This window comes from Lineus longissimus, chromosome 19, assembly GCF_910592395.1.
Source record: "Lineus longissimus chromosome 19, tnLinLong1.2, whole genome shotgun sequence".
Lineage (NCBI taxonomy): Eukaryota > Metazoa > Nemertea > Pilidiophora > Heteronemertea > Lineidae > Lineus > Lineus longissimus.
In genome coordinates, this window is record NC_088326.1 from 398,726 (window position 1) to 425,707 (window position 26,982).

The window sequence follows — 26,982 nt, forward strand, 5'->3', positions numbered from 1 at the left end:
CTCGATATCGATTTCCAATAATGACGTTAATTTGGGGAATCCCATCACGCGATATGGAGTCAAATAAATTGAGACGGTGACTAAATCAAATGTTTTCTTATGTTTATGTCTAAAATATTCAAGTATCGCTTTTGTTTGCGTGTTGTCACGATATATTATGATATAGTCTTCACGGTAAATATCGTTTTTACCCTCTGAGCCTCATGGTAGGTGGTGTTTTTTAAGTGGAAGATGCACCGGTCGTTCGTCCAGGATAGTAATTTTGTTACGTAATGCAAAATGTACAGTCACTCTGTCTGTGATTGAGTGAAGAAAGATCACAGGCTATATAAATGCATGACTTGTGTTTGTCATGCAAGGAGCCAGCTGTCATCTATAGGCTAGTACCTTTCTGACACTGCCATCAATTTGGCAGTGTGAGCTAACATGTAGTGAATTGGGTCATCGAGGGACAGGGCAGGCATGAACTTGCATCCAATGGTGCATGTCCTCATTACTAATCCTAATCTGTCACTTTGAGGTTTTGGTGTCGAGCACTTTGATAATTGGTTTGGTTCATGAAATACTTTGATTGGCAACGAGATGACCTTGCCTAAGTAGACAGTTAATTGAAGTTGAAGTCTATGCCAAACCCATAAAGTACACAGTATTCCAAACTTTCTCTTTTATAGGCCAACACTGCTTTTGCAGAACTAAACTCTGAAGAAGAAGAAGATCTAACCCCCAGATGACCTGGTCTGGTATTTTGACCCAATTCTAGGCTCCTTATCCACAGAATATTGTGGTCTGACTTCTTAGCCGTTGATATTTATTGATTTGCCGCCGTATTCGACACTTGCATGATCTGTGTATTGGGAATAATATTGTCTCTTGCACTTCAGGTATTGAGGGGCATTCGGTTCAATACTCCTTACAATAGGTCTACAAGTTTATAGGAGATACATGTGAAACTGACAAAATCGTCTTTTGTTGATTCCAGGGAAAAGGCAGTGAGGATTTTATCCACAAATGTGGAAAATTCTGATTAAGTTTGAAAGAAAAAAAGGAGAATTACAACTGAGACGTTGTCAAGTTGTTATAAACTTTGACAAAAAATAGCATCAAAATGTCTATACAGTTTGTAAATGACAATATTGAACAAATGGAGCGTGACGGTGCGCCCCCTATTACCGCTCAACCAGTTCAGGAAGGCGTCGAAGGATCACAAGGAGCGTCAGTTAGTGTAGTTCTGGACCCACAATCGGGAGAACTGCAGCGTTTGCCGCGAATTCGTGGACCAACAATGATCAGGAAGACGAGGGAAACATTTCATAACAGGTGGCCGTATTCTATAGGGGTCGCTGAAATATTCTTTGGATTTTTAACGCTAGCTTTAGGTAAGTTGAGAGAGGTCTTCTGATCAAAAAATAGGTGTGTCTGATTAAAGAAAAGTAAAAACACCTGCTTGGCCTTGCTGTAGGAAACGAGAACTATGGCAGAATTTCGCGCAAAGCCAAACTTGTGGGATCTAATATGTGTTTTCTCATTGTCTATCTACTTCAGGTACTGTTGAAGCGATAGTTGTTCCGTTAGCTCTGGACATGACAGGTGAAAGAGGCATCTCACTCGATAAATCAAACGTGTTTGGGGTTGGAATATGGACAGGAGCTATGGTGAGTGAACATCTGTAATCTGCGGTGAACTCAAACAGTGATCAAGAATGAAGCTGAAGGCTGTCAACTCATTTTCACAACTTACTTTGATCATAATTTCCATTCAACCGAGTTCTCTGACGACATCTTGCTTATTATGTTCCAGCTGATCATGACCGGGTCCCTGGCCGTCAGAGCTTCCAGAACAAAAAGGGCCACTACGGTTTATCGATTTTACCTTGTTACTGGGTTGTGTCTGTGTGTATACATTGCTGCCATTATCTTGCTTATAGTTGGATATAGCGATGGATGGACTCCAGACTCAACTTTAGAGGTGAGTATACAGCCTCGATACCAGGCTATCAGAAGTGACACAGAAAATGGGGCAGAGTTTGTTTTGAGAATTACAAATTCGCTTGTGACACAACAGCACTACTATACTAGTTAGTGCTTATCTAGAACTTACTAACAATTGTTGTGAAAGTAATTGAAAATACCTGCAGGCCTGCAGTTGGCACAATGTCATCAGTGTTAAGAGTGAAAAAAATCCTGTTTGAACTTTTCAGTTAGAAGCCGTTTTATACAAAATCCATACCATAATGTCTGTGACAGTATTTATCGGGCTTCTCCTGGCCCTCGTGGCGTTCGTCAATTATTACGAGGACGTCTGGTTCGGAGAGTTGCAGCTCTGTCGGCGATGTGGCAAAATATTCTGCCCTTGTGTTTGTCCGAAGGTAACTATGGCAACCATGTGTTAAGATGTTAAAGGGACTATAATAGTATAATCTGATATAGAAATACAGACAAATATGGGAGTATATGTGTCCCTCTGTATTTCTGTATCAGTGCAAGGACTTTATTACCCCTTTCACATCGTGTGCATTTGTGATATATTTTTGAATATTTTTTGAAAACCTAGCTGTACTTTATAGCTGTTGTGGCCCTGTTGAAAGTGTGGGTTCAAAACATCTGTTTATAGTATGTAGAGTGTACATTTTGTTTATAAGTTATTATTCCTCGGCACAACCTACATACCCATGAAACTTTCCTGCAGCTGTGATTCAGTGTTGCAACTAATTAAAGTCAGCACGGATTGTCAATTACACTAAAATGTTGGTCATGAATTATATATCAGAATTGTTTTCATTTTGTGAAAGTTTGCAACATCAAGGTCGGAGGATGAAGAAGTAAGTCTACATTAGAAAGATAATTTATCTGTCTTACTGATTAATACTACAGTTTGTCTTGCTTTAATGTTGTACTGGATGTATAGTTTAGTTTATCATCTTTGTTTATTCTAGCACTTATTGGGTTTTTTTCGCCAAAGGAAGGCCATTTGCATCCCAGACCCCCTAGCGATGCCTATGAGGTTATATCTACACAGTGGTCCACTGCTTTTTTTCTACTGCATGCACCAGTAGGCCTATATGTCTGTAACCTAGGATAGACTTATCAGTCATTTGATCACAAACTTTGGACCAGAGATGAACGTACTGGAAATCTAGCATTGCATCATGAGAATAATGGGGCCCTCTCTTGTGGTAAACAATGACCGTTTTTTTCTCCCAGCTTATGCAGGTGTTTCTGAGTGAAGAACCCACGGGGGATCGAAGGCTAGTTACCCTGAAGAATTATCGGCGAATTTGAGGGTAGGCTGTCCCTTCCTAACTGCATACCTGTGTGTGTGACGTCATGACTGCCTTCAGCATGTTCAGCCTGTGCAATACCCATCAAATAGTCACCTTGTCATAGCAGGCATCGTCCTATCAATCATACTTACTAGTACTCCTTGTACTCCATGTCCTGGCAGGCTCAGCCAGACGTCTGGTCATTTGACCTACTGACTAACAAAATTTGAAACTTTATACTGCCTTTACACTACATACATGAACCATACAATGTATACCTCTTGACAAAACGTGTGCACACACTCGCTGCAGTAGTGTCCTGACCAATAGTTTGAAACCTGTTTAAAACATCCCCAACAAGATCTTGGCTGGGTCACAAACCTTGTTGTATTGTTCAAAACATGCTGAAGACAGCATCTCTCAGCTGTTACCAGTTTTGACCCCTGTAAATTTCACCCTAACAACCATTTTTTCTGCACCTTACACTTAGCCGTAGATTTTTGTTTTCATTTCTCTCTCCTTGGATGTCGGGGAAGGTTTTTATTCTGTCCTCATTAAGATTTCAGATTCATGCCAACGAGTATCCATAGAAACCCAAATCGAATCTCTTCGAATATTTGTTATTTTTCTGCATGATCTTTTCGTTTCAGTCATTTCTTCATGCGTCGTTTAACCTGGTTAACGGCGTCTGACATCCAAAAGCTTCATGTATGTTATTAGCATGAATTCAACTTGTAGTCATTCATTTAGGCTAGCATGTTCGCTTGCTAATCTGACCTGTCTGAGGTGCATTGTAATCCTTGTAGTAGAGAATAGCAAGCTATTTCAAAACAGAAGACTGTTTTGCAGTCAACATTTCAATATGGACTACAGTGTTACTCAGATTTCAACAAGCTTCACTGCTCTGCATATTCCAGCTTTTGCGCTTACTTTCATTCCATCATATTCATTCATCATACGTAACTATCTGTGGATATCATCGCTTACATGCTTTGTTTCATGTTTGTTGGTTTCTGTGTGCATAGGCACGACTGGTGCTTTGAGAGTGGTCACAGACCATCGACATGTAAAGAGTTTGATCGTTGTTTCATTTGTGGACCTCAATAGGTTCTGAGAGATTTGTCAACACACTAGACATGCTTTCACACTTGCCAATAGCGAGGGGGCTGTTTCTCACACCAGTGAGTTTGATTTGGAGGACTTACACTCTCCATACCACAATGTACTGTACAGGCCTGATAAATGTTCCTGTGACATGGGGAGTGAAAACAGCTTTCCTCGAGGATGTTTCCGGGGGGTGGGTGTGTAATCACACCCCTCAACAGGAGAGCATGTGGATATGTCCTGTGTCTCTTTGGTGGTAAGGCCACTGTTCTTGAAACATGTGTGCAGGGAACATCTATTTCAACCAACACTGTGTTCATATGCATATCATTCTGCTTCCCTTGCAGTTACGTAATCCATTAGTTGATATACCAATGCCAATATGAGGAGGTACTAGTTCAGCTTGTTGATGTTTTAGTAACTTGTGTTGTTTATTCTAGTCACTGTGTGGTAGATCTGTTCAAGCACTTTCATTTCATCTCCAGTCTCACTTACTTTTAACACACCAGGTGATTCCTCTCAACTGTTCCTTTGTCACACATGGTTGAAAAAATATGCTAATTCTCCCCTCTCCTGCTTGTTCCTCCTTTCACATTCTTGCTTATCATCCTGTCATAGTTATACATTCACTTTATTCTTGCATGTTTACACTGGTGTTATTGATTCAAGTTAGTCTTTATGTCAATGATTGAGCAAAACACTAACAACAGTGTCTTTGTCTTTAATATTGTTTGTTGAAGTGATGAAGCAGCTAATTGCCAGTTCAAGTCCCAATTGTCAGGGTGAAATATGACATCATTATTGTGAGTTTGGAACCCTTACAGTCATAAATAGCAAACAACTCTTACAACATGCACAAGGAACAGTGGATAGTTGGTGGATTACTTAGGTAAACTGACTCCATGAACTGTCCTTTTCAACATGTCTTTCTCGTTCCAGTTCGATTGTGACTGCATGAGTTGTGATCAGTCCATCTCGAAGGTGAGTCTCTTCCAGCATATGCTCCTGCAATGTTGGTACAACAAGGCCCAAAGTTTTTGCTGAACATTTGACAATCTGAGTTACTTAACGGAACCTGAAACTTTTGTGCTCTGTGATGCCAGTCTAAAACCTTTTATCCCTTTCATTTCAGAGAGTACGTAGCATCCCTAGTGTGCGCGTCCTCCTCAAGAGATCAAGAGATCGTACCCCATCGATGCCGATATAACCCAATAGATGGTGCTGCTAGTCCTAATAGGGATAACGTGTATATATGTACATAGGATACCGCATCATGCATGGTTTTATGTGGACTCTGCATGTGTGTTTATTTCCTCCAGGATATTCTCAAGTTTCGGGGAATCCCCACACCAACATGACATGAGGTCATGCATAGATATTCAACATGACAACACCTGACTTTGTCATCAAGAGATTGTCCTTTCACTCAAAAACGGCCCCTGAGTCACTATGTTGTGTATGTTATGTCTCAATGCTGAGGTGTTTCATCAGCACTTCAGAGCTGGATTGACTTTCTCCAGTCACTTCATTTCTAACTACTTGCTCAGTTGTCAAGTGTATAAATAACCAAGCTGGTCCCACTTTCAAAGCACAGAAGTAACAACCTCCAGATAAACACTCAATACTCACAAAAGGTCTTTGGAAATGTTACTAATCCTCTATGAGTGAATGTTAATTTCGTTTAATGACTTAATCATATGTGGAAGGGATCAGGAACTGACAACTGTAAACACACGTACCACACATTACTCAATGATGCATGCAGATGTGCTATGTAAATACTTTGTGTATGAACAAATTGTGCAATGATGAATGTTGTGTATGAACATTCAGCTAATTTAAAACCATTTATTTATGAACTTAACTTTTGATAATTTATGTGCATTTATACAAACCTATTTGAGCTAGGTCATGATGGCTGAATCCAATGATGGTATAGACCTACATCTCTCTTGCTGTTGTCATGATGTAATCTGCTTTTTCAGCATCTTTCTAAGCCAAGTATGTATGTTATATCATCATTGGAAGTAATTTAATATTCAACAGCTCTGAAAGCCTACTGTGTTTATTCAAAAATTGAATATTGAACTAAATTTGTGCTAAATATAAATGTTGACGATATCGCCATGTAGACTGCATATGAATGCTACAATGTATGAATGGTAGGTTCCAGCGTCATAGCAGCAATGATTTAACTGGTTCAGGTTTCTTAGGGCTGGAGGAAGAGGAGTCGGGGTTTGTGTACCACATGGGAGTCGTGTAGCCAGAGAACTTAATTTGGAGTTTAAAAACATGGTGTCGGTGAACACCAGTTCTTATTCTCAATAAAAACAGCTCCTGTCTAGAAACCAGCCGTAGGATCAAGTGCCGGCCGAAATGAGGCCATCAAAATCATTAAATAAACTGAAACAAGATGGTCTTACTGTAAACATTGTATTGTGAAATTGCTTTATCTAACATACTTATGCAATCATTTCAGGAAGTCTGTATTTTAACATGCTTCTGATTAAATTTTGTATTTATCTGAACTTATGAACTCGTTTACTGTGTTTCACATGGGACTACCTTCAATTCAAAATGTGATGCATTGGAGGGCTGGGGATATTGTCCTCGCACTCAGAAATAAGAACCAGTATGTTTTACAGATAAGGAATTGGAAACTTCTACTTCTATATAGTGTTTAGTTCTAAGGTATCATACATCAACTTTCAGTTGGTCTCCAACATAGTGAAACTACCCTACTGACTGTTGTGATACTCCTCAAGGAACTTTGTCATTCTTGATCTTCTTCAACTCCTGTTCAACTTGACCAACAAACGCTGGGAAGTTAGGATCGGCCAGGCAAAGTCTAACCATCGTTCCAATCTGCTCCGTCGGAAGGTTGGTCTGGGCGTATGCAAGAGGAAGATTCACGTTTTTCAGTTTCGTGGCTATTTCGTCCAACCTGACGGTCCCGGACAACTTGAGTGGTGGAGATTGGTCCTGAAAGAAAACATGGAGACAATTGCACAATCAGGAATGTTTTAGTTTGAATAGAATAGAATTATAATCTAGAAACAGAAACTCACCTTTGAGTCTCCTTTCTCCTCTCCAACCTCTGAAGTGTTCTTGACTGTAATATAATGAGCTGCCCTCCGCGTGAAGTCCTTGCAGTGATCTAAACCCGAACCTTTCTCATCGTCCGAGAACTTGATTCGAAATCGTCTATTCTCATCCCTGACTTTACACAGGAACAGAACACTGTCACCCTTGGAGACAACCCTCATCCAATTGCGGGTATCGATGAGGGAGTAATTCTCCTGCAAAGAAGAGATTGTTAAAGGGGTACGCTGTTCGTAATTACTGGTGGTCCAGGAAAACTTCACAATTGTACAAACAATTAGAAATTCTAGGCATTTCAATTTTCCTGTCTGTCCGTGTTGTGACTCTGTCTCTGTCTTAAACCATGTCTTGGATGTGACTTCGTCTCTGGAGTTTCTGTGCCGAGGTCACTCGGCCAACTCACCATAATCTTGTCTCCTTGAGAGACGAGTAAATGACTCGTGGTCAGAAGAGAGAGATGAAGAATGTCTTCTCGGTTGTCATACATCTGAAACATAAATCATGATTAACAGAGTAGGCCCCTCATGACATGCTGGGTACAAATCACACATACAACAGGATACCAAAGGTATTTTACTCTTAGTTATGAGGCTTATATGGGATGTGTCAAAAACTGGTGCTTTCGCTGAACCTTGATTGTCACAAAGTCTCCTGGACCTGGACAACATCACTACTCAGACGACATCTGCAATTGGATGCCTTTTTACTTGACCACTGAAGATTCCTTTGGGTCCATTGACTTTGTTCAATAGTTTATCACTTTTTGGACATAAAGATGTTGCTGGCCAAATGCTTATGATGCTTATACCTTCCATTCTCCACCTGAAATGGCTGGCGCAGGCATTTCTGGTTTCTCATGGCCGACATGAGACGACGTCGACATCAGGTACCTAGCATATTTGTCTAGCTTCCAGCGTCCTTCTTCTAGTCTCCTTGATACAGGCCCACTATATGTAGCCATCATTCACTGAGATAGGAACCAGCTGAAATAAAGGAAATATTGAATAAATCATGACCACACCCACCAAAATGGGTGAGCGTGCGCCATGCATGCATGTGCCATGTGCCATGTGCCATGTACCATGCATGCACACAGACAGAGCTTTGCTATCACAACTTAGAGTTTTAATTGCTCAATTCCGACTTAATTCAAACCATCTTTGAAGAATATTGTACTTCAGTAACTGTCATATTGACTGAAACACTCGAAATAATGTTCTGTACCTTTGATTGTACGAAAAAACGAAAAATACAAAAATCTTTTAGCGAAATTTTGAAACTCCCGCGACACGAACTGGGCTCTCCGTCATCGGAGTTTGTGCAGTTCTGATGACGTCATCGGATTTGCGGCAGATAGAGACAGCTTCCTAAAACCAGGAAGTGAACACAATTTTGCATCTCAAAAAACTTTTTTAGTCGAATTCCCAATCAATAAAAGGTAAATTTGTATTTGCAATTGTTAGAGCAACAATCTTGGCAACATGTTTACTTGTTTATTTGTATTGCCATTGTCTGTTTACGTGTTTACTTCATCATACATAGAACAAAAACTATTTCATTTTCTACAGTACATGTACTCACTACTTGGAGGCAAGGCCCAAGTGTGTTGTTTAAGATAGCTACTTTGGTACTTGTTGCAGATTTAGGCCACTGGGCTAGCCTACCGGTAACCTACTACTTCTAGCCCCCAACCACATGTCATGCCTAGGCTGCATGATGGCCAGCAGTGCATGCGTCTACCCTATTATGATCCTTTCCAAATCTGATTTATTTCTTCGACAGATTTCTCCGTGCATTGCCATTGATCATCAACATGTACATGGATGTCATCCTGAAAGGTATGAGACCTCTTGTATCTCTTGCTGAAGGCTTACTTTGAGAGAGATTTCTAAGGCAGGGATTGACGTGATAAAACAAAACTGGGTTTGCTTGTTGACTGATATCACTGATGATGACTTCACTTGCCTGAGAAGCGATCAAAGTGCTTTATGAAGAATGATAGGCTTGTTTAAATCTTGTTTTATCTTGGCCAACTCCTTCGCCTTCTCTTTCAGCCAAGAATCCATCCTAAAAATGTACGGCCGTTCTTCAAAAAATACATCTGATCAGTTTCAGTGTCTTGTATAACTCTCTCAGCACTAATGAACTATTTGAGCCTTTACATTTACAGATGTGAGTGGCATCTACAGCCGCCTGTTGGACCACAGGCCAGTCCTCAACGGCGAGATCAGATTCATGCTCAAGGAATTTGAGGTAATTTAAATGAATAAGTTGGGGAGATTAGTGGCAAGAGTGCGAAGGCTCATAATGTGGCAGTTGTGGGTTCATCTCTTCGGAAGGATCACCACTGTTTCAATTATTTGTGTCCTTGTGCTAGACACCTATTGCTTCTCTTTGCCTGGGAGTGGAAATGGCTTGCCTGGGAAGTTAACCTGGTGTGGAACAGCATCCTATCAGGAGAGGTCACACTCCTGGTCACTCAATGCTTCAGAAACTGGGGTCTGCTCCGTGTGAGCCATTTGGCTGCTCAAGCAACAGCCAAGTAGACAGAATTTGAGCACAACTTTATTTTTCCAGTGTAAAATCTGTATCACTTGGTACAGTATAAGGCCAAATTAAACATTACAATATGAATTTTGAATATCAACTTTCAGGAGAAACGAAGTGATCGCGAGGGAAGTCGACTGAGGAAGGCAATGGTTGACTCCAGCGAGGTTGAAAAAGATATTCTGCCTCAAACATTGGAAGAATTAAAGCAGAACCTTGGAGTCCTGCTGGAGAAGGGTATGCATCTGATTAAACTCACCTTTTCATCCACTTTTACCTTAATCAACTCTTAAACACGATAACCAGCTGTCTCATTACAAAAAATTGCTGTGTTTGGTGGCTAATCCAAAAAGGTAAGATATCTGCACAACAAAATGTTAACTTTGCAGTTATCAATTATAATTTCATCTCCTTCAATTCCAGCGAACGCCTGCAACAAACTCACCGAGGACATAGCTAAGGTGGAGGATCAGAAAAATAGTGAATGGCTCACACAGCAGAGGGCAGCACGGGATAAAGACTGGCAACAATTCATGCAAGAACAATGTGAGAAGAGTAAAAATGTTGACCAATCGTTCCAGGAGGAAAAAGAGAAATTGGAAAGTCAGTACGCAGAGTTGGAGACGAAACTATCTATGCCACCATCTCCGTGATCTCAAACAGACTGACGAGTGTTGAAATTGGCTGATGTAAATATCAATTTGATTGTTTTCTGTTAAAACAGTAATAAAGGTGCTACATGTATATTTTTCTTGATCTAAAGTACGGATTTAATTCTTTTATTTGAAAGCATGAAAACATGAAGTGAGAAACTGTCCAAGACTTGGTACTGAGACTGCCGAGCCTTTTCATCCCTCGACCAGGGCTGTCAGTGGGGACCGGGGTCTCTTGGTCTGTCCCTACTTGACATTACAAATTGAGTGCATGCCCTCTCTGTACACCCAACCTTAACATGTCTGAGAGACAACACTGGAGTTGGTTGGGACGTGTCCAATTGCCACCAGGCACACTCGAGGACGGCACAACCCATGCTGCAATGGACAGCCGGGGGGGAAGAAATCGAAGTTGTCCAAATGGAGACCTGGAGCTCAACTGTGGGAAGTTAGATGAAGCAGCTTGGTCTGACCTGAGGGAAGATCTACTGACAGGTTGTCAACCGAACAGGGTGGAATCTGATGATGGAAGCCTTGTGTAGTGACCCGGGAAGGAGAAGACAATCTGAGTGATGCCTTGCAAAGTGACCAGCCTGGCAGGAGTAAGTCTCCAATGGCGACCAAACTTGCTGTCTCATCCAATCACAGCACCAAAGAGAAAACGAAGACAAGTTTAATCATACTACATACATTTAATCATCTTAGTTGATTTACAATATATTCTGTGGTTGTTAAACATAGCTTTCAAGGTAAAATGACGCACATGAACAACCAAATACAATCAAAGCATGGACGAAAGAGAGCACTTAAAATACACTGTATTCTAAGGAACTATGATCTAATGAAATAAGACCCTAACACTTGAAGGCATACGGAACATTCGATCACTTCAGTTGGCCTTTTGGTGCGGTTTATTGAAGGTCAAGGTTAACAGAGCTGTGATACTCAACTAGCTGCACTGTGTTACAGATCTATAAAATACCATGTATACTTCACTTTGACAAATTATTTGGCTCTGAGTAAAATGAGGGTGGTGTTTTTTCACTCTGTGATAATCGCAGTTTTGGACATGATCATGGTACTTACTTTGATGAAAAAAAATATGATGTTTATGCAGATGTACAGTGAACTAGATCTGAAATGTCACCGGGAGCCAAACAATTTATTATTTGCGGTCTTCATGCCAATGATTGGCTGACATGAAGTGGATTACCGAACTCATTCCTTTCGCCACGTAAGTAGTTATATGTTCCCAAATATGATCAGCAAAAACGTTATAGAAACACAATAAAACATCAAAATAAATAATGAACTTATGAATACTTAGTGCATTCTGTCCTCCGTGCAGGTGAGGTTCAAATTTCATAGCAGCCTTAGGGCCAACAAGGTAGGTAATGGATAGGGGACAAGTCTTGCAACGTTGAGACACAACTGCACTGAATTCAGTGATATCTGTGACAACCAGGGGTAAAGGCTGGCAGAGACAGCCTAGATCTCTAAACTTTCCTATTCATTTGGAACCTAACCATACTAATTTTAGATAAATTACCAAACACACAAGCAAATACTTACAAACCCAATCAACCCATTTAAATTGAATACATAATTTACAAAAATGAATCAAAAATGACAGTTTAAGGGGTCAACTTCTATGGAAAATTCATTAAATAAACTATGAACTCTTCAGAAACGAATCAAAAATATTCTGGATAAGCCAGTAATGCACACAAGCCTCAAATGGGAAAAACTTTGAAAAACAGGTGTTCGTTGATGCAGGTGTTAGCAGCTGCATACGCATATAACAAATTTTTACTTTTTTACAAATTTCTTTCAAAATTGTTCTTACGAATACAACCAAAGTTTTGTTCAAATGATTTGTTTCTTGGTATTTGAAAACAGGTGTTAGTTGATGCAGGTGTTAACAGCTTAAATATACAACCCATTAAGGCTGGAGAAGGAAGTGGTTTCATCATCAGAGCTTACGGGTTCGATATATCCTGACTTTCTCAACTCCTTTAAGACTTCTGAATCGGCATCATGGTCGACTGAGTTTCCAACCAAATCATTGGTTACTGCACCAGCATGAGAAAGTAGAAGTAGCCATCGTGGACCCTCCCCCGAGACGAGCAAACAAACCGAATTAGAAGCCAGGAAATGGTAGGAAGCACTTCCAACAGGCCTGGTCTACAGCCATTCAACAAAAGGAAATATCTGTGTAAAAGCAATTTTTTTGTGTTTTTGAAACCTTTTAAAATGGTTCAGCTGTGCGTAAAAACATACAAATCGATATTGGCAACCAGAGTAACAAGAGCAATCCTGATACTTCTATTTACATTATATCCAATCTTATCTGGCTTGGCGTAAATTTGTTCAAATTTGTCATAAAATTTGATCATTCTATTTCTGTGCACTTATTGATCATCAGGGGAAGATCAGACATTTTCTAGCATACAAATTATAACTTACTTCCCGTCTTAATTAAAGTCTCATAATTATGTGAAATGGACGTAACTTCATAGCTAACTATTCTCGGCACAAATGCTATAACATAAACTACTCACCACCTTTTCCTATGGAGAAAACACAAACTTGACTCAGAAATGAAAAACTTGCTGCCAGACACAAATAACTTTCTTCAAAGCCAAATCCTGCACCAGAACAGCATAAAAAGTGCTTCATTGCTTGACGTGATATGCACTATATCCACCATTTCAGAGTTGACACCACCATTGCCCATGCATGTAATGAATGATCAATCCCATACATTTCAGAACATTTGGGCACACGGTAAAATGTTCACAATCAAAATTGTCAAAACCTCGCTGATGCATTTTTATAGTCAAATTGCAAACTAGGAGTTATTTTTCACAAAATGACGAACGGATAAACACTGTACAGTGTATCTTGTCTTGCAATGATATGCTGAAACGGTTTTTGTGTGGCTCCGCAAAATCAAACTTAAGCTTTTTGTGTTGCAAACTTAATCAAGTGAATCAGAGATCTGCATGAATATATAATGCCACTTCAAACTAACTAACAAATGCAAAATTACAATAATAATCCATGTTAATTTACAATACAATCAGTGAGATAAAATACACAGGGTGGCCCAAAAAATCAACAATCATCATTATGACGAAAGTATTTGGCAGCAAACATGGGAAAAAGTTGTTGCTAATTCACATCTTGAAATTTCAAAAGTCAACATTCACATAATTATGATGAGCAGGAAATCTAAAAATGTTAACCCTTCAAGTCAAGATGCTATTTTGAGCTGGCAACAAAACGATTTCTGACCGGACTTGAACATAAACTGACGCATTAATGCCGTATTTTACACCTGATCAACACTGAATGAAAACATTTATTGCTGATGTGCGATAAGCGATAATAGACGCATAATTGCAAAATGGGGGTTATTTTCGAGCCACCCTGTATCTACTGACCGACCTACAAGTCACAGCCTAAAGACCCTGCACCAAGCTTTGGTAGGGTTGGTCGATATAAACATACAATAACACACAAAATATTAAAATAGTGCTTAAATATCATCTAAGTCTCAGTGTTCTCGGCACCTCCCAGGGGGCGTCCTGAGACTGGCAAATGTGGCGCTGCAGAATATCAGGACGGGTGAGTTTTAAACTGTTCTTACAAGGCAGTGTTTACAGGATACTTTTTGACAAAATGTTATTCTTATTTTCTGCTTGAGAAGGTATAAAACAGTTAAGGCCTTCTTTACCAAAATTCCTCACCAAATATCAATGCCTTTTCACTCTCGGTAAGCTCAGTGGACACTTAAGCCTCCCTTCAGTAGGTTCAAAGGCAGGGACCCCTCAGTACTGAGAACACTGGTTATATTCTAAAACACATTTGATTAATCATTTCATGAACAAATGCTCGGAAATTATATAAGTTTCAGTATAAATGTCTGAACTATCATAATAGGATGTTTTACCAATTCGTCAACAACTTCTACAGAAATGTTAGCATTTTGAGTAACTGGCTTTAACCAGTCTGTTCTTCACCTGTTTACCAGCCCTTAAAAATATTTCAAGGACGAGAAAAAACTTCCGTCACCAAATCGAGAAAACTTTAATTGGATGGAATTTGGAAAATACTTAAAATCCCCATTAAGTAGGTGCTCACTTTTAGGGCTGTTCTGCATCAGTACCAAATGGTGATGGTTTCGGGTTTCCAGAAGTTTTTTTGGCAAACTGTTCGATATGTAGAAAACCTTGTCAAAACCTCATATTACAATATCAACCTGGTTCTCATCTTGAAGTTGCTGAGATCCGATTTAAACTTTTACCAAGAGATCTTGCACAGTGCATCAATGCAAACACCCCACATTATTTTGAATCCCACATTTGTGATCTTCCATTTCCACAAACACACCCCAGTTTTTGTAGCGTTTGAACAAAAATTTCCCACCAATGTTTTCCAGTATTTCTGAGCCCAGTGCCTGAGTGTTCAATTGCGATATGAAAACAAAACAATAATGAGTAACTTGAGAACGACACCGTAAACAAGGTTTCCTTCAAAAATACGCCGACATGACAAAGATACTGAGGTGCAGCTGGATGAGAACTAACGACAGCCAGCAGAGAAGACAGCACTTCCAATATATAACCAAAATCAACACTTAAAACAACTTCTAGCTTTTAATCATTTTTCATTATTCATGTTATTAAAGACATAGTTGCCATGGTAACAAAAGTTCTACAAAACTTTCAGATATGATGATAAAATATTTCTTCGGTGTCTTGATATTTCCATGTTTGGATTTCCTGCCACAAGCTACTCCAATGGAAGACATGGTATACAAGAGCAAAGAAATTAACAACAGCAAGGTCAAAACCTCATCGCTGATTGGCCAAAATTAGTAAACTGTATTCTCGCTCAAAAGGCGGACACCGCAAATAATCAAGATTCGCAAAAATAAAAATTGCAAAAAAATATTTTTTTCGATAGAAAAAAAATAAAAAATTTCATAAAATAAATCAATCCATCAAATGAATACTGTGAATTTCTGACTCGACTTTTTCCTTCCATTGCAAAAATTTCGGAAACAGGTTCTTTGGTTCTGTTTAGCATGATGCAAAATGTTACCATGGTTACCATTTTCCACAACATAAACAATCAATGAGACTGAATATTTGTGAATGTATTGCTTGAATTTGAATAAACCCTTTTGAATGGGGCTGGTGCACATAACAAGCACAATGGTGCACAGTAAGGGTGCCCATAGCCACCGAATGATTTCCTTGGCAACGACTATCACCATGACAAAATTAAAAATGACTGACACGAGATGATAAACAATGAACCTTCACAATGTGACAAGGTGAACAAGAAAAGGACTGAGGCATTCTTGTTTAGTTTCTGAGAAAGCAAAGATCAAACAGGATCAACATGTTGAGGATGATGATGAAGAAAGGATATTTGAAATTTTCCACATTTTTTTGAAGAACTTTTTTCAAACAATTTTGAACCTGTAACAGGCATAAATGAGCACCATACAACCGGAGTCTTTATTATTTTTCAATTTTGGTCAAAATTTTCTCAATTCGACGACAAATCAGGCGAAGACCTCAGTCCTTGACTGACAATGGCAGATTTCAACGATGAGCAAACAACAATAAAAAATGGAAAATGGACCGACCCATGTTCTTGCCAAAATGGCACATCTTCTAAGCCTTTTATAAAGTATGTATGCAAGACGGGCGGGTTTAGGTCTAAAGGGTTAAACAGATCTGTTGTGGTATACATATGTTGGTCTTGTGGGTGATTCACATAGATAGTTTATAAAAGGTCAGACTTCACGCACCAGACACCTAGACATTCTCTTCTACACAAAACTGTCAACTGAAAGAGTTCACAAAATAAATGGCCCATTCTTTTTAACAGACCGCTAGATATCGTCTCTTTCTCTTAACAACAAGACTTAATATTGCGATGCAAAACTCACAGCGAGACTTATTGCGATGCCAAACGCCCAACGACTCTCGCTGCTGACTTTACGCGAAATACATGACTTTCAAAGTGTCCGGGTGAACTGTGATGGCTCGAAGCATCGCAACTGACGATCGATCATCGTTTGATGACGAGGAATGACTTCCTTCACCGCTGTAACAAAGAAAACCAAACATGGTTAATAATTACTCTCAACTGTACAAACTTCACCGCACCCTTTAAGGACTCGAGGCAATACTTTGATTTCAGAATAGTTAAGTGATTTTCTCAACCCTGCCTGCCTCGTCCCTGAAGGGTTAACGGTATAACTGAATGGAAAGGCCATCCATAAAGTACATTACCAAAACAGTTCAAACTCAACAACTTCAGGCCAAAGAAGTGGCATTTTTTTCGGTACGTACTTTATGAATGGGTCCGCGTGGGCTTTATGCAAATTTATGCAAAATACATGACTTTCTGAGTGTCTGGATGTAGCGTGACAGCACGTAACATGGCAACGGTTGTTCTCTCGTCAAATGGTCCTGACTGTTGGCTGCCTTCCCCACTGAAACAGGGAGTTATAATTATTTCCACAAGGTAAACAAGAAGTTAGAATTATTTCGAAAACAAGAGCAGAAGTTGGAAATATTTCCAAAATGTAAGCAACACAATATTTAGAAAACATAAGAAAAGTGCTGAGCTTGGAGAAGTGAAGTCTTGAGCAAGTCAGACAACACAGTTGTGCAAAATCCATACAATGACAGCAAGTGCTCAAGGAAATATATGATTGACATGAGCGAGACTATACCAAAATAAACAATACACAATGTCATATCAACCCTTACCTGTCGTGTTCCTTCTCCACGAGATGGTAGCGTGCACGGAAGGCCACCAGATGTGCATAGTATGCGGGCGCCGGGATGGAGACACTGCGCGTACACCTCACATACGTGTGACAGAGTTGATAGGTCAGCATCTGCAGCTGGTCGGCACTGAATCCATTATCGTCCCAGAGAACGTGGTAGTGAGATGGTCGACTAGTGCCCTGAATACCAGCGTGGCTGCATAGATAGAAATCAAACTCTGATGGATGTGTGATGCCAACATCAACGGTCGTACCAGCAGGAATATTGCCACTTTTTCCAATCTGAAATGATAATAGTGACATGATGAAACAGGACATTTATACAGCTCTTCTCCAAGTCAACTCAGTTCAAAGCACTTCGGCATGTGGAAGTGCTCCAGGGAATGTTAAGAAGCAGGTACTCAGCTCATACACTTACTAACAACCTCAGCTGACTAATGCCAGTAAAGTCCCAGCATTCTGATTGAACTTGGTGTTCAGCCTGCATCAACAACCCAACCATCAACAGTCAACAAGTTTCATGCAGCCGTATTCAGCCGTTTTCAAAACAAAGTTGCGACTCACTTGGTCTTTTCTGTCCGCACAGAACAGTCTCGTGTGATGGCGCTTCTGTACTGCAACAAACGTGATCCCAGGTTGGTAGCCAACCTCGAGCAACACACACGCCTCACGAACAGCTCGCAACTCATGCTGTAGTACCTGGAAGAGTAAAGAATGAACGGTGTGAGGTATGGTGTTACTGTCCTACCAGTTGCTAGTCAGTCTCCAACAACATCTAGCTGCATCCTCACAGGTAACAGCACACTACTCGTGCTGAAAGATCTGAATAAAAGAACATCTCAATATTTTCTTGACATTTTCCTACATAATGACATTTTTACCCACCTCAGGGAATTTCCCCTCGCTGACTCCATCCCTGTAGAAGATGATCCTGGCTGGTTTGAATCGCGTGGACTTGTAGAACTGTATGAGGAGCTCTTTGACCATCGTCGACAGATCCTGGATGATCTCCTGGCGATGCTGCTGGATACGGACCGTTGCCGAGTAACGACTGGGATGGGCGTCCATGCTCCCAACGACAGCTGCGATCGATGGTTTGCTGGTGTCTCCGGCTGGTGGGTGGGTGACGTCAGCGCCCAGAAAGATGATGGGTTCGTTGAACACTGCTGGCCTGTTGAGAACGTTGCGTAAAGGTTGTGTCAGTTAGTAAGGAAGATGTGCCCTAGCCAAGTCCTTCAGCGCTCACTCTCATTAGGGAGTATCTACCTCCAAAGTGTATTCCTCCTCTGGTGCCCGCTTCATATTACGAGCTCTGACCACTACGCAACTAATCTCCCCAAACTCATCTGTGCTCACAATATTCTTTGGGAAATTCTACCTACCTTATACTTGGCAGTAAGATATTGTTGATTCCTCCAAGCTTGACGTTGATCTTAAGGCAGAGATTGGACAGTGTTTGTGGCGAGGTTTTGTTGACGTTTTTGGCCTGAACGCACTGAGTGGCCATACCGATCAGGATGTCTCCGACGCGCTTCACTTCAGCTGGAAATAAGAGCAAAACATTTTGTTTACAATCTGACAATCAACAGCCCCATGTGCTTATGGGTGGTGACGGGAGTGAAAGATGACGGGATCTTCAAGTGCTCTTCCTCAAAACTTCTCAAAGTCTAAACTTACCATAAACAGGTGTTTTTCCAGGCAGCACCACAACAATGAGTTGTAAACCTTGGTAGGTATTCTTGAGGAAACGGAACATGGGCTCCACCTGGTCATGGCCGGTCGCGTATTTACAGAAACATGGCTGACCAACGATAGGCATCCCCGCGTCGTTTGAAATTCTTTGCAGCTGTTGTGTGAAGTTTCTGAAAACGAATGAAAGACTTGAAATACCTATCTCTATTCAAGTTTGAAATTGAATAAAATTAGGAATATCAATATTGTACAAGGTACAGATGTATTCTTATTTTACCTCAATGAATCCTCCCTGACTGTCCTCTGCGGGGCAAAACACGCTATGGCCCAGACTCTGATCTCGATGCCAGTGTAGAACTGCTTGCCTCGCATGTCCCACACTCCTTGGGTTGGTACTGCCTGGGCTTTTTGCTGCTTGGAAAAATAAAAAGATCTGACGATAGTAAGGTGGCAAAGACCATATTATAAAGGGCCCGTGTGAGGGAGTTTACCATAAAAATCATACTAATGGGCCTTAGCATATTATTATAGTTGCCGGTGCACGGAAAAGCGCTTTGCCAACTGAGAGTATCGTCCCGATCTCATTGGTTTCTGGAGGAAGAGCCTTATACCAGCAAGACTCAGTATGCTGCTATCAGTATTAACTCCCTTAGGGGTCCCCACCATGTGAAGAACTATCTCTCAATAACGAACAAGGTGACTAATCTATAAGTGCAGCTACTGGTCAATCTATCCTGTCAAATATTTCCCTACTTATCTTATGGCTCTTGTATGAATTCGCTCAGTTTAAAGGAGAAAGACATTTGAAACTGTGGATACCTCGTGGTTGATGCAGAAATTTGAAAAACGGGGCACAGCCACCACCCAGAGAGAAAATGAAGAAGTGATTTGCTTTTTGTGGGGAGAAGCCCAGTAAACTCCTTGCTCTTCTCTCAAGAAAGTCAACCACTTATATTGATACAAAACTTTTGCACAGCCCTCTCCAAACCTTTTATTCACACTTCAAATTCAGGCAAACGTTGGGAAAATCTACTGTGACATTCTGGATTGGAAAGTGATAATTGTGAAGGAAGAGTTCAATGCGACCAGAGGGAGGGGAGGTAATTAAAAGAAGAGCTAAATCTACCCATATTACCATGGTAACAGACTAACAAACTCCATCCTAATTCTTATTTACAGAAGGAATAAATGTAAATAATGTACAACAGTTTACAACTGCCTCACAACAAACACTGTCAATCAAAACAAAATATTGACATTTTCAACAGATTTTTTATGATCGAACATAACAGATAGATTTTTTCAGAAAAAATTTGTTAGTTGTTATACAAGAAGATGTACAATATTTGTTAGAAAAATCTCACTAGTTTGTTTTTAAGAATCAGGATGGAGTTATGAGAACTACGACATGTCAAAACACGAGTACCGCAATTCAAACATTTGAAATAAAGAGGTCACAACGACATTTAACCAGGTGTTCTTGCAGAATATTTCAATTATTTCAAGTATGATTGAACGTAAAAATGTCTGAGAATGGCGTCCGCGGCTATTTTCTCTGCCGTTTTCTGCAGACTTGATTCTTACCCTTCCGCCATATTGTAACCTGGGGGGTGGCAAGACTCGTCCCTGCACTTCGGTCATCCACTGATTAACTTGTAGGCCAAAAGTTTGGAGAAACGGATCGTCATTGAATTGTGCTTTGCGAACCTGGAGTTTTTGTAAAATTTGAAAATTTGGATCTAATTAGCGTTCCGATTTTCTTAGTCATTTTCAAACGCCTTTGCTAATTTTTCCTGAAGTAAAGAATTTTGGTTGAGTTTTTTAGTGCTGTGTTTTGACCTTTAAGGTCGCTGACCTGGTTGCTACACTCACACGTAGTGATGGACTAACGAAGTGGATAAAATTCAGCGGCAACTTGGATGGGTGACAACATATTTTGACTTATTAGCCAAAAATATTTCACCAGAATTTTTTGTTCAACTATCTTTCTTTTTTCAAAATTGTCCAAGACTTAATGAAAGAAATACACCTTTCAATATTTCTTAACTTTGAATTTCAAAAACTGGGTGTTTTTTTCTTCAAAATTTCAGAAGAAAAAAATTCACACTGAGATTAATATCAAAGGTCACAGAGGACAAAGTTTGAAATTGTAGCTGCACATTTTGTAACTGATATTTCGATGCCCACTTCGTTAATCAACAAACCACACATATGACAACCTCTGACCCAGAACCCTATCCTAGACCAATTCTATCATCGCAGATACAAAGTCAATTCAGAAAATAGCAGGACAAACTTCTCGCACCAATCCAAGAGTATGAAAAGAAACCATAACCTGATTTATACCGTACGACAGGCAACAGGAGAATCGAGAAACCAAGCTTAGAAATAGCAAATTCTGTTGCAATTTTTATCCCCGCATAAAATATTCCAGTTTTCCACATCATACTCGTCAAATCGAGAAATGGATCAAAATGACCTATTTACTCCAGCTTGTACGAATCTGTACCCTGCCAAATGCAAATCTCCCCTCAATACTTCAAAAAACAAATTCTAAAAGCGTAATCTGCTTATTTATGAAATCCAAAAGGTCAAAGATAAAGGTTAAAGGTCAGAGGTCACCAAATAGAAGTCAAAGGTCAAAGACAGAGCAGAGGGAAGCAATGTATGCCTACCCGGCCGCCATACTGCAACTTTGGTGGCACCAGGACGCGACCTTGAACTTCGGTCAGCTGATTTGAGACGCTGATACCGAACATTTGCAGGTAGCGATCGTTGTTGAAGTCTGCTTTGTGAACCTGTGTGAAAGGTTGAAAATAGATATGAAAATTGTTAGAAACACGAAATGCATCTTTTTCTTCTAACATTTTGAAGTGACTTGTTCATTAATCATTCTTGATCATGCCGTGAAGAGTGACACGTTAACTCAAGTAACCCTGGTACTGTGTGATCAATATCACCCTTGCCTGTGTGTGTGGGAGGACCGGGGGGGGGGATTTTCTTGGCCTTACATCCACCAGGGACTGAAATCAAGGTCGAGTAATTCACATAAAGAAACAATCTTGGAAAGCTCGCTCGCCAATAGATTTGCTTATTACCCCAAAACATCACAACATCAGAAGATAAAGATGCATTTTACACAACGGTCTTCAGCTTTCACATAACAAAATCTAAACATGAGAAGATGAACATCCTTTTGAAGAATAGCCAATTATCAACTAACACCTGCAACTATGAAAAGATGAGACTTTTAATCAAATCCGTGAACATCCAAAACCTAAACTTGACGAAACTGAAATCAATTAGACAGATCAAAATATACAAGAGAATAGAACGAAATGAAACCGACCAGGAACAAAAACTCATTTAAATAAGGTCACATATGAAAGTGATGATGACATTATTCAAATTATGTTCAAAACTAATTGCAATTTTTCCATTACAAACAATTAGCTGAATAGTTTTGCTGTAGACTGAAACAAGCTTCTTAAAAGGAATGATCGAGGTATCTCATTATCTTTTCTAACTTTCTGAGTGGTTTGCTCTTTTCAGAAGAACTTGTTGGTGACCTTCAAGTTAGAATCAGACAATTTTACAATTTCGACAAAAGTTTCTCAGACTTACCAAGTTGTTGATTTCTTTCTCGCGATCAGGAGCAGATCTTGCCGTGGCTTTTATCATCGTTGACGTCTGCATGTCAGTCAGCTTCTTGATGCAGCGCTGACCCGCGACGATATTGCAGACCTCAAGTGGTAGGTAGGTGTGTTTCTGTTCTTGGCCGACTTGTAGGCATGGAAGGTGTGGATACCTGATTGAGGGATAGTATTAGTTACCAACAGCTCACAGCATCAAACTCAATAAAGGGCCACGTGACCAGAACAGCTTCTCTTCTTGGTGACAACAGTCTTTTACACTTAGGACTGGTAAATTACAAGACGACAGAAGATGACAAGAGGAGAGAAGACTTACTGTAGTTTCATTTTGTATTTCTCGGCAAAGTATTTTCCGACGGTACATTCAACTGTCTGGCCTGAATCGAGCTGCAGCGGGAAGCTGGAAAAGAGCGATTCATGAAATTGTACGAATCAGAAAATACATCTCAGAAACAAACCTCAAGGCCAATAAACCTGGCCTGAACTGAGACTCAGGACACCGCCAACGGTCGAATATTTGGGACAATCTGTATGGTTCCCACAGGCGCTGGATTTATTTACATTTGTTATTGCCTCGGCATCAAAAACAGACCACAAAGCCTGCGGAAGCTGTAAAACAACAACAGTTTCCCACTGTAGTACCAAGTGGTAGATCTAGGCCCTCACAGTGCATTTTTACAGCTGAAAGTTCAATGAAAACCAACCACTTACGACTGAGTGTGGGCTGGTCTGCGAGTAACGTTGCATACTCTGTATTTTCTTTTCATCGTACCGCAGTGGGTGATTTCAACCTTGAGACCTGCAAGTGCAAAGGAAGACGACGTTAGATGAAAGGGTTTTTAAACCTTGGGTTTCATAGTTTGTATAGTGAACCAGAAACTTTTATTTCATTTGACCCTCGTGGCCGACCTGGTCTAAAAGCATGTGAAAATAACCATCACATTTGAATGTCCTTAGTCAAAGAATATGAACTCAACAAACCTTTTATTTCCTTGGTGAATTTGACTCTCTGTGAATCAACGAGCGGTCGGCGTTGTTCATTGACATCACGGATGTCGAGGACCTCACACATGAACTCAATCACAGGCTGCGCTTTATAAAACGCAGTGGCAGATACTGAAAACAGATAAACATGTATTCCATTGTATAGACTCTTCAAGTGATTGCATTAGAGGTGTCCATTCAGTCAAATTGGGGATGAAAAGGTTAAAATGGTTAGGAAAGGTGTTTTTGTGTGCACACACTCCCTTCTTCCAACCAAGGAGAGGATTTGTATCCCCCCTCACCTCCCCCCCCCCCCCCCGGGGGGGGAGAAACCTTATCAATAGTACCAAACCAACAAAATAGGTGTTATTCCTATTAAGATATATCAACATAACATTACATATTTCCAACCATTGATTGAGGTGATAATAGAAATTCGTACCACTTCACACGTTATACCTAAGTTTCAAAGCATACTGAGGAGATACGTTTTTATAGGGATGTTTAAGTTTTAGACGGTTTATATTCACTTTGGAGATATTTCATGTCAACAAGCATCCAAGTCTCATTGGCTCTCCATTACCAACACTGCACAGCATACAATGCAGTACATGTCCATGTACATTTATGGAAACTTTATTGACTGGACAATATGACTTCGCACTCGGCCACACTTACCATCTATATTTAGCATCATTTTCCAATGTGACGGTCGTACACTTTGATGGAAGCCAAACCAGACCTCTCGTCCCCCACCGAGTGGGTGGTCGTAGCCTTCGGGCGGCGAGAAAAATGACCGTCCTACTGGGGTGTATCTGGAAAAGATCCAAGGCCAAATTATGGAAAGCTTTGAGGGAACTCACTGGTTATCAACCATTTATTAAAGGTTAGCCTGGTCAGTGACTGGTCAGTACCCAAACAAACTTCTACCAAAAGGCCCATTGCTAACATAAAGATAGGAAGGAGAAGAAAGAAAAACAGGGAAAGTTGTCCACTTACTTCATGCTTGGTAAATGCCTCATGACCACATCGAGGGCTAGTATGGCATCGTTTGGTATCTCTTGAAGTTTCCCATCGAGAGCCTCCTCGAGAGCGTATAGATTGACCTGAGCAGTCCACCTGATAGCGACCATGAACACACGGTCCTTGCCCTCACCGGGCAGTGTCACTTCTAGCTCAACCTGAAATAAACACCATCGCTTGCACTGTTTTTGCACGGATACCAATTTTTTTGTTTGACTCTTTTAAAAGAATCCTATTTTCACAATTTCACAGACGTTAGATTCATGCTTTTGAAAAGGTTTTCTGGTCATCTGGATGCTTTGTAAGATGGATTAAATGACTGAGGAAAGTCTTCATGAAAATATCTGAAGAGAATTTTTTCCATCTTTTTTTCAAAGTGGCAGCTCGCACAACCTTGCGTTGTTAAAAAGGGATACCTGGATTGTCGACAGGGACTGCAGCCTAGAGCAGACTGAACTGCGACTGCAGCACTCCTGCGACAGAGGTTGAAACTGTACCTTGTCTCGTCCAATATTAGGCAGAGGGTCACGGCTGTAGAGATTGTTCCGTCCATCAAAGACCGGTTTCTGGCCGTTGAATATCCGCTGGCTGTATGCTTGTACCATTGTTTCAACAATCTCTCTAAAATTAATAAATCACAAACAATATTACCTTGTCCCGTCCAATATTAGGCAGGGGGTCCCGACTATAAAGATTTTTTCGTCCGTCAAAGACGGGTTTCTGGCCGTTGAATATTCTCTGACTGTAAGCTTGCACCATTCTTTCAATTATTTCTCTGAAAGAGTAGAACACAAACCAGTAAACCGAACTGTTCTGCCAAAAAATTCAAGCAATCAGAGTGGCTTAACAACTAAATAAACTGTTGGGTCCTGGTGGAGCGGCCTAAGAGAAACCAGGTGGTCCCATGGCTTAGAGCAGATTCCAACAGGGATGGGACCAGGTTGACCTGGTGGTTATGCTGAAACTGAACAACAAATAAAACATTCAGTGATGACCCAAGTGTAAGAGGAATTCAAAGATAAATTTGTTGCTACCTGTTGACTCTTCGTGGACATTTGTCTGGTGTAATTGACACGTCATAGTGATGGATAAAACCTTTGGGCATTCGAACTTGAAAATGGTTGGCACGCAGCATGATAGGTCGGCCCTCGGTGCCATGGTTCGGGCGGCCTGGGCATTGGAAATCGCAGGCAACGGGCCCAGGTGGGGGAGCAACAATCTGACTGATCGGACCTGGTGGCGGTAGATTCCCAGTGAGTGTGGTTGGTGGTAATGACGTTATTGACGGTGGTGGGGCTCCGAATCTGTTGGGTCCAGGTGGTGCGCCAGAAGAGAAGCCTGGTGGTCCCATGGCTCCGACTCCAACAGGGAGGGGACCAGGTTGACCCGGTTGTTGTGCTGAAATTGAATTAAGTAAAACATTTAACAATTCGATTTGACATAAATCATCTTCGGCATTGTCATTGCAACACAGTCTGAGTCTCTGTCTCTCTACTGACTACCAAGGCAATAATATAACAAACAAAAACAAAAACTTGGTCATCTTAAACATCATCACAGAATCCATGCCCCCTCATTCATGTCATTGTTGAGATCAGGCCTTCAAACATGCGTACATGCGTAAAGTGAACACATTGCTGTGTGTACAAACAATGAATATGCACGGCCATACAAAATGTACAGCGGAAGGGAGTGCAGTGTGGTTCGTTGGAAAACGGATTTGCAAAATTGACAAAAATAAACACGTTCAAAAACTCACTTGGCCCCAATCCAGGGAACATTTTTCGTGTTTATCGTGTAGTTAGTCTTTAATATCAACTATATGAAATATTATTAAGAGCATTTGACCTCGGAAAAGGCCTTTGTTCTTTATAAATATAAGCAGATGCTAAACATTGTGCCTTCCTTGCTCCTCGTTAAAAATCGCGATTTTACTATACTTCGAAATACTGGGAGATCGAGGAGGTTTACTAATTAACATAAATGACGTCACGAGTTATAGATCGCATTGCGGGAAATACGGAGTGAGTTATTTTTAAACTTGCTTTCTCAACCGTGGGGTACTCCCGGGGGGTAATCGGGGGGGGGGGGGGAATGCCTGCGAGAGGACAGAGGGCCATTGCAGGCTGTTTCGCGTGTTAGAGGGCC

General features: G+C 40.6%; 4 protein-coding genes across 23 annotated transcripts; 2 read left to right on the forward strand and 2 right to left on the reverse strand.

Annotated features, from left to right (window-relative positions):
- The first annotated feature begins 40 nt into the window (after positions 1-40).
- On the forward strand, positions 41-6,891 carry LOC135503035 (uncharacterized). 10 transcript variants are annotated; one of them, XM_064796304.1, is made up of 9 exons: positions 41-174; positions 980-1,376; positions 1,543-1,652; positions 1,798-1,965; positions 2,198-2,365; positions 2,789-2,818; positions 3,201-3,280; positions 5,303-5,344; positions 5,496-6,891. In XM_064796304.1, the coding sequence occupies exons 2-7, from the start codon at positions 1,106-1,108 to the stop codon at positions 3,276-3,278; spliced, it is 825 nt and encodes a 274-aa protein (XP_064652374.1). In that variant the 5' UTR covers positions 41-174; positions 980-1,105; the 3' UTR covers positions 3,279-3,280; positions 5,303-5,344; positions 5,496-6,891. The 10 variants fall into 10 exon arrangements, 8 of the variants coding, with proteins under 8 accessions (XP_064652374.1, XP_064652377.1, XP_064652376.1 ...); XR_010449848.1 differs by lacking the exon at positions 3,201-3,280 and having other exon boundaries at positions 4,711-5,344; XR_010449849.1 differs by lacking the exons at positions 2,789-2,818; positions 3,201-3,280 and adding an exon at positions 3,910-3,967.
- A 222-nt stretch (positions 6,892-7,113) lies between these two features.
- LOC135503393 (meiotic recombination protein REC114-like) lies at positions 7,114-8,426 on the reverse strand. Its single transcript, XM_064796952.1, has 4 exons — positions 8,274-8,426; positions 7,869-7,952; positions 7,432-7,662; positions 7,114-7,345 (listed from the first exon to the last, which is right to left on the reverse strand). The coding sequence occupies exons 1-4, from the start codon at positions 8,424-8,426 to the stop codon at positions 7,124-7,126; spliced, it is 690 nt and encodes a 229-aa protein (XP_064653022.1). The 3' UTR covers positions 7,114-7,123.
- Positions 8,427-8,820: 394 nt separating this feature from the next.
- On the forward strand, positions 8,821-10,774 carry LOC135503214 (biogenesis of lysosome-related organelles complex 1 subunit 5-like). Its single transcript, XM_064796676.1, has 5 exons — positions 8,821-8,903; positions 9,248-9,303; positions 9,636-9,718; positions 10,120-10,249; positions 10,436-10,774. The coding sequence occupies exons 2-5, from the start codon at positions 9,279-9,281 to the stop codon at positions 10,663-10,665; spliced, it is 468 nt and encodes a 155-aa protein (XP_064652746.1). The 5' UTR covers positions 8,821-8,903; positions 9,248-9,278; the 3' UTR covers positions 10,666-10,774.
- Positions 10,775-11,337: 563 nt separating this feature from the next.
- Positions 11,338-26,751, reverse strand: LOC135502754 (protein argonaute-2-like). Of its 11 annotated transcripts, none has more exons than XM_064795803.1 (18): positions 26,594-26,751; positions 25,869-26,232; positions 25,332-25,455; positions 24,811-24,992; positions 24,490-24,626; positions 23,809-23,943; positions 23,539-23,626; positions 23,144-23,227; positions 22,799-22,982; positions 20,759-20,881; positions 19,452-19,585; positions 19,160-19,344; positions 18,865-19,024; positions 18,368-18,653; positions 18,047-18,181; positions 17,463-17,764; positions 17,040-17,182; positions 16,657-16,791 (listed from the first exon to the last, which is right to left on the reverse strand). In XM_064795803.1, the coding sequence occupies exons 1-17, from the start codon at positions 26,613-26,615 to the stop codon at positions 17,074-17,076; spliced, it is 2,754 nt and encodes a 917-aa protein (XP_064651873.1). In that variant the 5' UTR covers positions 26,616-26,751; the 3' UTR covers positions 16,657-16,791; positions 17,040-17,073. The 11 variants fall into 11 exon arrangements, with proteins under 11 accessions (XP_064651875.1, XP_064651877.1, XP_064651869.1 ...); XM_064795798.1 differs by having other exon boundaries at positions 19,452-19,588; XM_064795802.1 differs by lacking the exon at positions 20,759-20,881 and adding an exon at positions 21,850-21,972.
- Positions 26,752-26,982: the final 231 nt, after the last annotated feature.

Coding starts and splice junctions, on each gene's coding strand:
- LOC135503214 (XM_064796676.1), top strand. CDS start 9,279: ATGTACATGGATGTCATCCTGAAAG. Junction 9,304..9,635: donor CATGGATGTCATCCTGAAAG/GTATGAGACCTC, acceptor TTACATTTACAG/ATGTGAGTGGCATCTACAGC. Junction 10,250..10,435: donor TGGAGTCCTGCTGGAGAAGG/GTATGCATCTGA, acceptor CTTCAATTCCAG/CGAACGCCTGCAACAAACTC.
- LOC135503393 (XM_064796952.1), bottom strand. CDS start 8,426: ATGGCTACATATAGTGGGCCTGTATCAAGGAGACTAGAAGAAGGACGC. Junction 7,953..8,273: donor TTTCAGGTGGAGAATGGAAG/GTATAAGCATCA, acceptor TTTATGTTTCAG/ATGTATGACAACCGAGAAGA. Junction 7,663..7,868: donor CTCAAGGAGACAAGATTATG/GTGAGTTGGCCG, acceptor TCTTCTTTGCAG/GAGAATTACTCCCTCATCGA.
- LOC135503035 (XM_064796301.1), top strand. CDS start 1,106: ATGTCTATACAGTTTGTAAATGACAATATTGAACAAATGGAGCGTGAC. Junction 1,377..1,542: donor ATTTTTAACGCTAGCTTTAG/GTAAGTTGAGAG, acceptor TATCTACTTCAG/GTACTGTTGAAGCGATAGTT. Junction 5,345..5,495: donor GTGATCAGTCCATCTCGAAG/GTGAGTCTCTTC, acceptor CTTTCATTTCAG/AGAGTACGTAGCATCCCTAG.
- LOC135502754 (XM_064795799.1), bottom strand. CDS start 26,615: ATGTTCCCTGGATTGGGGCCAA. Junction 23,944..24,489: donor AATGATGCTAAATATAGATG/GTAAGTGTGGCC, acceptor ATCTGTTTTCAG/TATCTGCCACTGCGTTTTAT. Junction 21,973..22,798: donor AGAAAGAAATCAACAACTTG/GTAAGTCTGAGA, acceptor CCTTTCACACAG/GTTCACAAAGCAGACTTCAA.